At 39.1% G+C, this 12,268-nt stretch overlaps 1 protein-coding gene across 3 annotated transcripts in view; it reads right to left on the minus strand.

Annotated features, from left to right (window-relative positions):
• unc5a (unc-5 netrin receptor A) overlaps nt 1-11,639 on the minus strand; it is a 533,124-nt gene extending 521,485 nt beyond the window's left edge. For all 3 annotated transcript variants that reach the window (XM_062045710.1, XM_062045709.1, XM_062045708.1), the window contains exon 1: nt 11,034-11,639. In XM_062045710.1, the coding sequence (XP_061901694.1) occupies nt 11,034-11,124 (91 nt within the window). In that variant the 5' untranslated portion in view covers nt 11,125-11,639. The remainder of the gene's footprint in view (nt 1-11,033) is intronic.
• Between the last annotated feature and the right edge of the window lie 629 nt (nt 11,640-12,268).

The following is a 12,268-nucleotide window of genomic DNA, read 5'->3' on the forward strand; positions in this document are numbered from 1 at the left end:
ACTTTATCATCGATGTTCTCTACTAAATCCTTTCAGCAAAAATATGGCAATATCGCAAAATGATCAAGTATGACACATAGAATGGATCTGCTATCCCCGTTTAAATAAGAAAATCTCATTTCAGTAGGCCTTTAAAGATGTAAATAATGGGCTTCACTGTGTAAAGCGCGTATAGTCTCTAGAGAAAAGTGCTACATAAATATAATTCACTGCATTTCACTTCACTTTTTGCCTGGATACCTGAGGGGACTATCTGAAGAAGGTAACATTTTAAATAAAATTTTTTACATTTGATATATTTTTTCTCTTGGTCCTTATTTTCGGTATGTCATAAAAAATGGCAATAAGTGATCAACCGATAAAAAACACTGATATCAAGATACAGTTTTCAGCTATATTACCCAGCCCTTAATGTGACATCACTCCTGAAATATTGCATTACATTCTTCCTCTATTACGTTAAGCATGCAGTGTGCACTTTTCACCAAGGAAGATGCTACTCCTCTATTGTATTTCATTTAGTTTTTCACCTTTTTTACATGACAATAATACATTCATTTACTTTATGGACATGTATGTATTAAAAAAGCTTGTTAAAAATAAGTGTACCAAATTGATGATAGATAAACCGTCTTATAGCCCTTTACTCAAGAAAGTAAAGATGGACGCACAACATTTTTAATGAAAACCCTACTTTACATGAAAATGAAGATCAGATTAATAAATGTGATTATGAACTCATTACATGCATTTTATATTTGTCATTTGTTGACATCACAATGCATTATTTTCACTATTGAGACTGAAAACTAAGTAACTTTGTGGCCAAAGAAAGTTGCAAGTGCAAACACTTTGATAAAGGTGAGAAACCCTACTGAATTAAAGAAATAACTCATCGCTAAGTACAAAAGTGGCATTCGTATGGCTCTCCCTTCCTCTCCTCCCTCTACACTCATCATAGTCTTTACCAACAACAGTCTTCAATAAAGGTAAAATGTATTTTAAATGTATCATTAATTTATCCTTTATATGTATTTCATATTTGTTTGTGTTTTGTTGTGGTATCTGTAATGGATTAATTGGATTTTCATTATTTCTCAGAGGAAAACATGCTTCAGTTTTTGTTCAGTCTTTGTCTGATCTGTTGGAACAAATTGGAAACTGTGGTAACGCTGCACTATGAATATATGGACGTATGTGTCCTTTTTGCAGTTTGTACAAGAGCGTAACCTTCAGTTGGACTACAACTCTGAAAATGTTTCTTAAACATCGCATCAAAATGAACAAGATCAGAAATGTCATGAAGTCAGAGTTACACTGCTGGCCTTTTGGATTTAGTTTAAAAAGGGACACATACCATTCACTTTATTACTGGCACCCAATGAGGTATGTGGTAATCGTATTCCACATCAGGGGTTAGAGGTCAATGTTATGCTAGTCAGATAGAAACACACACACATTGATGATGTACAGCATTCCAGGAGGAGAACAGCCAAACTTCATTCCCTAAGCGCTTCTCACATGGACCTGAATCACAGAAATGGGGTAATTGAAACAAAAGGGCAGAGTTTGACAGAGATGTAGTGCCTTTGCAAAGCCTATGCATAGACTGCAGAAAATAACACCTTCCCCTCTGCAAGGTTCATCCTCCAAGTGTCCTCAGTAATGTCTGTGTCCTTTTTAAACTCCTCAAATGTTGCCATTTGCACATGATAAGCAAAGGGACGTAGCTCGGTGAACGATAAGCTGACTGGGCATTTGTCACCAAATGGAGCGTGTTTCTCTATTGTTTTAACCTGACCTGTGATGACATCCACGGTTTACTTCTTATCAATGAGTGCTGGACTACCATCCCCACCTCCATTAATCACTAACTCTGCACACAAAAAGTTACATTGTTGTCAAAAAACATGCATATAAGATGTCGTCTTCAAAGAAAATGGAGTTGAATAAGGAAATGATACCGATTTTATCTTCTTGGGTGAGTAGGATAGTATACCATGCACCGGTAGTTTTTGGCATTGGTTCCTAATTGGGTCGTCCAGGAAGAAAAGCTTTTTTTTGACACTGAATTCATGTAACTAAATTTTTCGTGTTTAAATTTTATAAACTGAATTTTGTTTACATCAAATTATGCTGTCAGTTTCATTGAAAACAAACGTGTTAGCAAAGTTAGTGTTTAAAAATTCAGTGTTTTAAAATTCAGTGTATAAAAAAATCCTCCATCCATCCATTTTCTACCAGTTGTCCCGATAATTCAGTGTAAAAACAAAATCAGTGTATATTAATTCAGTGTATAAAAATTCATCCATCCATTCATTCTCTACCAGTTGTCCCGCTAATTCAATGTAAAAAAAATAAATCGGTGTATATTAATTCAGTGTATAAAAATTCAGTGTTTAAAAATGTGTTGCTTCAAAAAGCAAGACTCGTGGCGACGGCGTGGCGAAGTTGGTAGAGTGGCTGTGCCAGCAATCGGAGTGTTGCTGGTTACTGGGGTTCAATTCCCACCTTCTACCTACCTAGTCACGTCCGTTGTGTCCTTGGGCAAGACACTTCACCCTTTGCCTCTGATGGCTGCTGGTTAGCGCCTTGCATGGCAGCTCCCGCCATCAGTGTGTGAATGTGTGTGTGAATGGGTAAATGTGGAAATACTGTCAAAGCGCTTTGAGTACCTTGAAGGTAGAAAAGCGCTATACAAGTATAACCCATTTATCATTTAATTTATAAGACTCACTTCCGGTAAATTAAGAAGAAGAAAACGATCCTGTCACAGAACCAGTCAATGAGGTGTCAAGTTTGAAGTCACTTGACAAAGATCTTGCAAAACAGCATAAAAAAGGAAGTTAACTGGGTTACGTCGGCATAATACAACATAATTAACATTTCACTGCGTTCGACTGAATAGTTTCAAACTACAGATATTATTCTAATGGTTAGAATCTGCACTTTTTAATGACATACGGAGGTCTCCTTCATACAGACCGGGCACGAACAGAGTGGGCGGGGCTTGTTTACAGAGCAAAAAAGCCTGAGTGTCAGACATTAGCAGATTTCTACAACAAAGTTCTGCAGAACAGTGATATTATATCGAGTATGTAGATGTTTTTACCCATGGCGTTTATGTTTCGCCATGTTTGTTGCATCTTTGTAGTTCTTGCTCGATTATAAAAGATGTCAATCAAGGAGGTGGTCGAGGAACTTGGAAAGTAGAGGAGCAATATTCATATATTCTCAATATTCATTGTTTTATTGTTCATACATAATATTGTAAATCCCACATTCTGTGTTTTCATGTACTTCGAGTGTCTTATTCAGTAAAAAACTAAATAAACCATCTCAAAAACGGAACAAACTAGTTTTTTACTGAATTAAATGACAGAATGTACATAAAAATACACAATGTGGGATTTACAATAAATATGAACACAAAAACACGGAATATAGAGAATAAATGAGCGTTGCTCTTCTCCTTCCTAGACCGCCCACTTGATTGACATCTTTTATAATCGAGCAACAACAAAGAAGATCAACAAACAAGGCAAAACAAACACCAAGGGTAAAAAAAAAAACATCCACATACTCGATAAATCACTGTTCTACAGAACTTTGTTGTAGAAATCTGCCTCCGTCTGACACTCGCTAGCAGGCTTTTTGCTGTGTAAACACATACTTGCCAACCCTCCCGTTTTTAACGAGAGAATCCCGATATTCAGCGCCTCTCCCGACAACCTCCCGACAGAGATTTTCTCCCGACAAACTCCCGGTATTCAGCCGGAGCTGGAGGCCACGCCCCCCCAAAAAAAAGTCTGCCGCAGCTGCGATTGGACCTGACCAGCCTCCGGGTACAAGTACTGGAGTACCAATTGCTTGCCAGGGAAGATTTTCCCCAGGAAGCAAGGATTGACCGGTTTTGGGCCATGCTAGGGAGAGATGGAAGATTCCACACTCTCGTGCATTTGATGAAAGCACTTTTGTGCGTGCCACACAGCAATGCATCATCAGAGAGGGTGTTCAGCATGGTTAGAAAAATAGTGACAGAGAATAGAAAGAAGATGGACAATTCAACCCTTAACAAAGCATTGTACTTTCAAGTACAACAATGAGTAGATGAGTGTTGTGTGTGTGTGTGGGTGTATATGTGTAAATAAATGAACACTAAAATGCAAGTATTTCTTTTATTTATATTATATAATAAATATATATATATATATATATATATATATATATATATATATATATATATATATATATATATATATATATATATATATATATATACACATATATATATATATATATATATATATATATATATATATATATATATATATATATATATATATATATATATATATATATATATATATATATATATATATATATATATATATATATATATATTAGGGCTGCAACTAACGATTAATTTGATAATCGATTAATCTGTCGATTATTACTTTGATTAATCGATTAATAATCGGATAAAAGAGACAAACTACATTTCTATCCTTTCCAGTATTTTATTGAAAAAAAAACAGCATACTGGCACCATACCTATTTTGATTATTGTTTCTCAGCTGTTTGTACATGTTGCAGTTTATAAATAAAGTTTTTTTTTTGTTTTTTTTAAAAAGCCTCTGCGCATGCGCATAGCACAGATCCAACGAATCGATGACTAAATTAATCGGCAACTATTTTTATAATCGATTTTAATCGATTTAATCGATTAGTTGTTGCAGCCCTAATATATACAGTGGGGCAAACAAGTATTTAGTCAGCCACCCATTGACAATCAATGGGTGGCTGACTAAATACTTTTTTGCCCCACTGTATATATATATATATAGCTAGAATTCACTGAAAGTCAAGTATTTATATATATATATATATATATATATATATATATATATATATATATATATATATACATATATATATATATATATATATGAAATACTTGAGTTGGTGAATTCTAGCTGTAAATATACTCTCCTCTTAACCACGCCCCCAACCACGCCCCCCACCCCCGACCAAGCCCCCCCCCCCCCACACCTCCCGATATTGGAGGTCTCAAGGTTGGCAAGTATGGTAAACAAGCCCCGCCCACTCTGCCCCACTCTGTTCGTACCCAGTCAGCATGAAGCAGAGCTTCGTATGTCACTCAAAAGTGCAGATTCATTGGAATCATTTCTACAGTTCGAAAATATCCACTCGGCAGCACTGAAATGTTAATTATGTTGGATAATGCCAGGGTAGTCTAGTTAACGGTCTTTTTAATGATGTTTTGCAAGACCTGTGTCTTGTGACTTTAAACTTGACACCTCATTGGCTGGTTCTAAAACAGGATCGATTGCTTCAGTTTTAATTTACCGGAAGTGATTCTTGCTCCTTGATGCAGCTAATTTTTCGGCACTGAATTTTTCTTACACTGATTTGTTTTACTTTGAATTTTAAAACACTGAATTTTAAATCACTTAGTTTTGCTGACAACATTTTTTTCAATGAAATTGTCAGCATAATTTGATGTATTACAATTCAATTTACAAAATTCAATCACAAACAAATCATTTACATAAATTGAGTGTCCAAAAATGTTTTTATAATAAAGACACAAATTAACCTCCATACTGCTGTTACACATAAAAAGACACAGGGAGATGATAATGAGCTTGGAATGATCACAGATAAGAGAACAACGCCACACAGAAGTTTGTAACAAAAATACTTGGTCCCAGTCCCTTAAAGTCAAGCTCGCTAATAAAAGTTAGTGTCTGTTTGAAGTGAACGCCACTTTACTCATGACCGCCGCGACTGTGTTTTGGTCAACCGTGCTCTAAGTGATCCAGTAATCCACAAGCTAATGTTAATCCATTAAACCCAAGTCCATCCATCCATTTTCTACGGTGTGTCCCTTTCGGGGTCACAGGGAAACAAAGTGAAAAATGTAATAATTGAAAAAATAAATAAATACATTTAAGAAATAATCACTGGGTATTTTATTTATAGACTACAGACACATATACATTGGTAACTATCAACACTGGCCTCTGGTCCGTCACTCAAACACGTCCTTGTGCAACATGAACACAAATAACTCCTACTGTTACAACATTCACATCCACCTAACATGCTAATTGACTGTATTGACTATTATGTATTTAATATGATATATCATGTAAAAAGTATGTCCTTTTATAATATTTTATATTAGTATATATTGTGGTCTGATGTGTGTTGTATTGACTGTTTATTTTTTTTAAACAATTTATTGAGGGGTACAGTAGGCTATATGAACCAAAACAACCTGCTGCTCAAAATAAATGGCCCCTTGAGTTATTAGTAAAGTTGTTTGAATTGAATGATGACATAACTGCATTGCACAGAGTTGACTTCTTTATTAAGTTAAAGTTAAAGTACCAATGATTGTCACACACACACACACTAGGTGTGGCGAAATTATTCTCTGCATTTGACCCATCACCCTTGATCACCCCCTGGGAGGTGAGGGGAGCAGTGGGCAGCAGAGGTGGCCGCGCCCGGGAATCGTTTTGGTGATTTAACCCCAATTCCAACCCTTGATGCTGAGTGCCAAGCAGGGAGGTAATGGGTCCCATTTTTATAGTCTTTGGTATGACTCGGCCGGGGTTTGAACTCAACCTACCGATCTCAGGGTGGAGACTAACCACAAGGTCACTGAGTGACTTAAACAGTAGGTGTTGATAAAATACTTTCCTGCTGTGAGATGTTACATGATGTTGCTGGTGTACAACCTCTTGTGCTAGGCTTCTCTGACGCACAATGATGTGACACAACAAACTTTTCAAAAGAATATGGCATCTTCGATGCAGTCTTCTCAACTCCCGAATGATGCAATGTTTTGTCACCGACTGCATTTGGCTATTGGTGAGTGACTACAGCTTTATTTACACATACACCAATTTGCTTGAGAACCTATATCTCTCCTTGTAGCAACTTTATCACTAATCTAACCTGTTTATGTTGTTCAGTTCTGTTTGTGACTTAGCACAGCAGCTAGCGAAAGTTCCTCTCTGCTGCTCGCTCGGTGTGTCAAATGTTTAGCTACTCTTTAACCCGTGCGGACTGACCTAGTCTAGCCGCTGGTTGGCTGAAGAGTAGTTTCAAACTGAACAGCCAGCAGCTTTCACTGCATTGAGCTAATAGAAGCTCCATCTATCCCCACATATAAGCACGAGGCTATAAACCTAACGTTAATAAACAAAATTAACAAAAATTGCTATGACCTAGTAATGGCTAGCTAATTACTTTATAAGAATAAGCAACATGTTACGTTACTACTTATTAGAGTTAGAGATGTCCGATAAATATTATATTATCGGCCGATAAATGCTTTAAAATGTAATATCGGAAATTATCGGTATCTGTTTCAAAATTATCGGTATTGGTTTCAAAAAGTAAAATGTATGACTTTAAAACGCCGCTGTTTACACGGATGTAGGAAGAAGTACAGAGCGTCAATAAACCTTAAAGGCACTGCCTTTGCGTGCCGGTCCAGTCACATAATATCTACGGCTTTTCACACACACAAGCAAATGCAATGCATACATGGTCAACAGTTATACAGGTCACACTGAGGGTGGACGTATAAACAACTTTAACACTGTTACAAATATGCGCCACACTGTGAACCCACACCAAACAAGAATGACAAACACATTTCGGGAGAACATCCGCACAGTAACACAACATAAACACAACAGAACAAATACCCAGAACTAATTGCAGCACTAACTCTTCCGGGACGCTACAATATACACCCCCGCTACTCTCCCCCCCACTTCAACCTTCAACCTCCCCCCAACCTCAGTCCCAAATTCCAAGCTGCTGTTTTGAGGCATGTTAAAAAAAATAATGCACTTTGTGACTTCAATGATAAATATGGCAGTGCCATGTTGGCATTTTTTTCCCATAGCTTGTGTTGATTTATTTTGGAAAACCTTGTTACATTGTTTAATGCATCCAGCGGGGCATCACAAGAAAATTAGGCATTATAATGTGTTAATTCCACGACTGTATATATCGGTATCGGTTGATATCGGAATCGGTAATTAAGAGTTGGACAATATTGAACTATCGGATATCGGCAAAAAAGCCATTATCGGACATCTCTAATAAGAATTAATACTCCCAACACTGGTTATCTAGCCATTAAACTCTTAGGCAACCTTAAGCTCTTTACACATTTTGTTTAAGATACCGGTATATGTCGTATATCGCCATTCAGCCAAAAAATACCGTGATATCAGTTTTGATCCATATTGTCTAGCCCTAAAAGTACAGATGAAAACCGGTATTAATGAGAAATATCGATATTAGTATCAATAAAATCCTAACGATATACATTCCCTATTTTCAAGCAAAATCTGCTTTCCTTTTACTTCAATATTGATGCATTCTAATGATATAAAGTGCTTGAAAAATCAAACATTTGTGCAATAATATTAAAAATAGACAGAGTAATTTTAAACCTCTGAAATATCATGCATTGTTGTGTAATAATTGAGTCGATTCTGGCAGTTGAGAGGATAATTAATCCCTGCCCCAGTACACCAGTCTTTTGGATGCATGTATCCTTTTAATTCATTTCCAATGACTAGAGGGCAAACACAAAATAATTTGCTGGTGAATTATAACTTGTAAAGACTATCCCCACACACGCATTACATTTGAATCATTTGCCATGCATCAAGCATTGGGAGGAAACCAAGTCAGTTTAAAATTCCATTGACTAGGAGGCTATTCCCCCCAATAAATTATGTTAATTTCAGCCTTGCTTCTCCTTATCACGTTCTTTAGTTAGTCAATGAGGAGAGACAAACTGTCAGCAAGAAAGACAACACTGGGATGAATTACATTAGAACAATAAGAGCCGTCTGGCAAATTAAATCCTTGCATTAGGAAGCGGTGGGCACCAGAAATTTACAGGATTATGCAATAGATTCCTGCCTGGTGTCACTGAATGGCCATGTGCTTGCATCATCACAAAATACACACCTTGTGGAAATGGCTCACACAAGTAGGATGGTGGCTGTGTCCAATTCCCATGCTCCCTCCCTGAACTTGACAACAATTGCTTGGCAACACACTCAAGGGGAAAAAGGGGAGGGAGCGGGGGCTAACAATGCTATATCCAGGATTTATCAGCTCGGATTCCAGAATTTTTCTTTTTTTTTCGCATGGTGAATGATCGTAACCAAGGCCTAATGGCGGAAAAGTTGAGGTGACTCGCTAAAGAAGCAAAAGGATCTTAGGACTGCACAAAAAACACAAAGCTATCCACCAAGCATGTATTCAAAGCTTTGTGGAAACACCATCCAACACACACTTTACATACTGAAGAGATCAAAACACAGGCAAAGTAGTACAGTACTTTGTTCCTGGGGCTCAAAGTGTACCCACTCACAACACGGCAAAAGCAAAAGTGCTTGGCAAGCTAAAACCAAGACTGACAGGCCTACCTTTATTAATGACAGAGTTATTTTTCTCGGCAGAAGAAAAAAGAGAAGACGGCTTTTGATACAGGCGAACGCAGAGTCAGCAGCCTTGTCTCTCAGAGGGTTGTTTGACTGATCTTAGTGGAGACTGTCCGTCCTGATGTAGGAAGAATTGGCTACTGTATTACCTGCAATCCATTTCTGGCACTTGTCCGTCCTATAAAGGGAACCCTGATGGGAGTAAGCATGCCTACATTGACCTGATACGTGACAGAGATTGACAGAGAGGTAAGGGAGTGTGTGCCTAGAAACCTGACACGGGAGACGAAGAGGATAAAACTGATCCAACATGCCCTGTTCACCTCAACACTGAACACATGGGAGTGTACCACAGCATGGAAGGGAAGGAAAAACACCCTGGATGCACTGCCAGTCGATCAGTAATGAAAGTCAAACAGTATTGCCCCTGCGGGGATTTTCAGACTCAACCTGACCTAAAGCTTCACATCTTCACAAGAAAATGAGACTGATTGTACAGGATCCCGCCACCTATATAAAAGACTTTAATCATATGCATACTGATAGAGGCACTGCTACTTAAATTGGTAGATGTAGTCCCTGGGGATCGACTGTTTATTTAGCCTTAATATATTCATAATTAAACCCTAATTGATGCAAGAGAAAAGCCCGCTTAATTCATCATCATCCCCGTGCCCTGCAGCAAGACAATTACACAACTTTAACATCTTTGTCTTCCGTCTAAAAGCGAGGTTAACAAGTTTTGAGCAAGCCAAAAATGCAAATGGTGTGTGAAATGCCCTTGTTTCCGCACGACAGTGTGAGGAGAATTGTAAAAACGAGGACGATTAGCCGAATTGACATTGGTAAAGTTACTGTAATCTTGTGTGCTTCCTTTGGGCACCACAATAGGCGTATCCGTCTGAACTATTGTATAATACTTGTTCACATTAAGGCACATTTGCATGCAACCGAGAGTCCACGCCGTAAAATGTAATTCATCAATGCAAGTAGATTGTCTCCCAACTCCGTAAAGCTGTCAGCATCCTGCAAATGCAGCAGGATGAGAGTTCTGCTTCGGATGCAGGGGAGGGAAGAAAGACGCGTGCTGCCAAAGGAAGGGAACCAGCCTCCGAATGTACGTGTCCCACCATATCAGCCAGCTGGGGCTGTGCATTGACTGGGCTTACGCTTGTTTATGTGACAGTAAAAGGAGCGCAGTGTCACTGTGCATTGTCATTCATTATACAAGAACCCATCTGGTCAAGCACCATAGTGCAGGTTCCTCACATTTCCAGCCATGCAGGTGCATCTAACTTCCTGTAGAGTGGGGAAGGACAATGCGGCTTTATTAGAACAAATCAACACATTAGGCTAAATGTCAAGGTTTAGAGGCCAATTGATGGCTCTCAGGAATGCATGAACGACGTCCGTAAGTTGGTAGAAGGTTGTCAAACAAACGTACACGTAGGGGCTGGCATGACGAGAAAGATAAATAAATAAATGAATAAATATATAAATAAATAAAAGCGAGTTACTTACCGGTGCAGGTGACGCCGGTGAAGCTGAGCCAAAGCACTAGTAGGGTCTCGCCGAGTCGACGGCGGACAAAGGGAACCACGAGTAACGGCATATTCGTCTCTCTTTTTTTTTTAATCAAGTTTTAAAAGGAGGAAAGAAGAAACGGTCAGCTTCTAAGTTCCGGAGTGTGTGAAGAGAAGCACTTAAAGACGACGTCAAAGTGTGCTCCTTCAGCACATGTCCCCACGCCGCTCTGCATCCATCCTGGCTGGTCACAACAACGACTCACAGGTGTGGTACAGCCGGTGGTGCCTTCCCGCACCCGCGGAAACCCGAGTAGTCTTGCCTCCCCCCCCCCTTTAAAAAATTAAAAAACGATTATGTTATTCCTCACAAGAAATAAACATAACAGCCGAACTCCACCTCCGGCGAGCCGAGGGACGCACTTTTTCTCGTCGGGCGTAGAGAGCACTGTGGGCCGAGATGCGGAGGGGGAAAAAATGGTAATAATTGCGCTGAGCGAGGGGAACATCTGCTTGCGCAGCAATGCTGGAGTGCTGAGAGTCCGGGAGAAGGTAAGACTTGTGAAGGCTGGGAGGAGCCGCAAAACCAGGAGCGGATCGCAAGTAAAAGGTGGCCGGGGAGTGTCCAAAGCACGCCTGTTCAATCTGGGAGCATAGGCGCCGATCTACATTCCTGCCAGTAGGTGCTCGGTTTGTATGTATTAGTGTTGTCCCGATACCAACATTTTGGTACCGGTACCAAAATTATTTCGGTACATTTCTAAATAAAGGGGACCACAAAAAATGTCATTATTGTCTTTATTTTAACAAAAAAAATCGTACGGTGCATTAAACATATGTTGCTTGTTGCAATTTTGTCCTTAAATAAAATAGTGAACATACAAGACAACTTGTCTTTTAGTAGCAAGTAAACAAACAAAGGCTCCTAATTTAGCTGCTGTCATATGCAGTAACATATTGTGTCATGTATCATTCTATTATTGTGTCAACATTAAAGTTAAAGTAGTGAAGTGAATTATCCATCCATCCATCCATCCATCTTCTTCCGCTTATCCGAGGTCGGGTCGCGGGGGCAGCAGCCTAAGCAGGGAAGCCCAGACTTCCCTCTCCCCAGCCACTTCGTCCAGCTATTCCCGGGGGATCCCGAGGCGTCCCCAGGCCAGACGGGGGCCAACATGTCCTGAGTCTTCCCCGTGGCCTCCTACCGGTCGGACGTGCCCTAAACACCCCCCT

Source organism: Entelurus aequoreus, linkage group LG04, assembly GCF_033978785.1.
Source record: "Entelurus aequoreus isolate RoL-2023_Sb linkage group LG04, RoL_Eaeq_v1.1, whole genome shotgun sequence".
NCBI classification, from domain to species: domain Eukaryota; kingdom Metazoa; phylum Chordata; class Actinopteri; order Syngnathiformes; family Syngnathidae; genus Entelurus; species Entelurus aequoreus.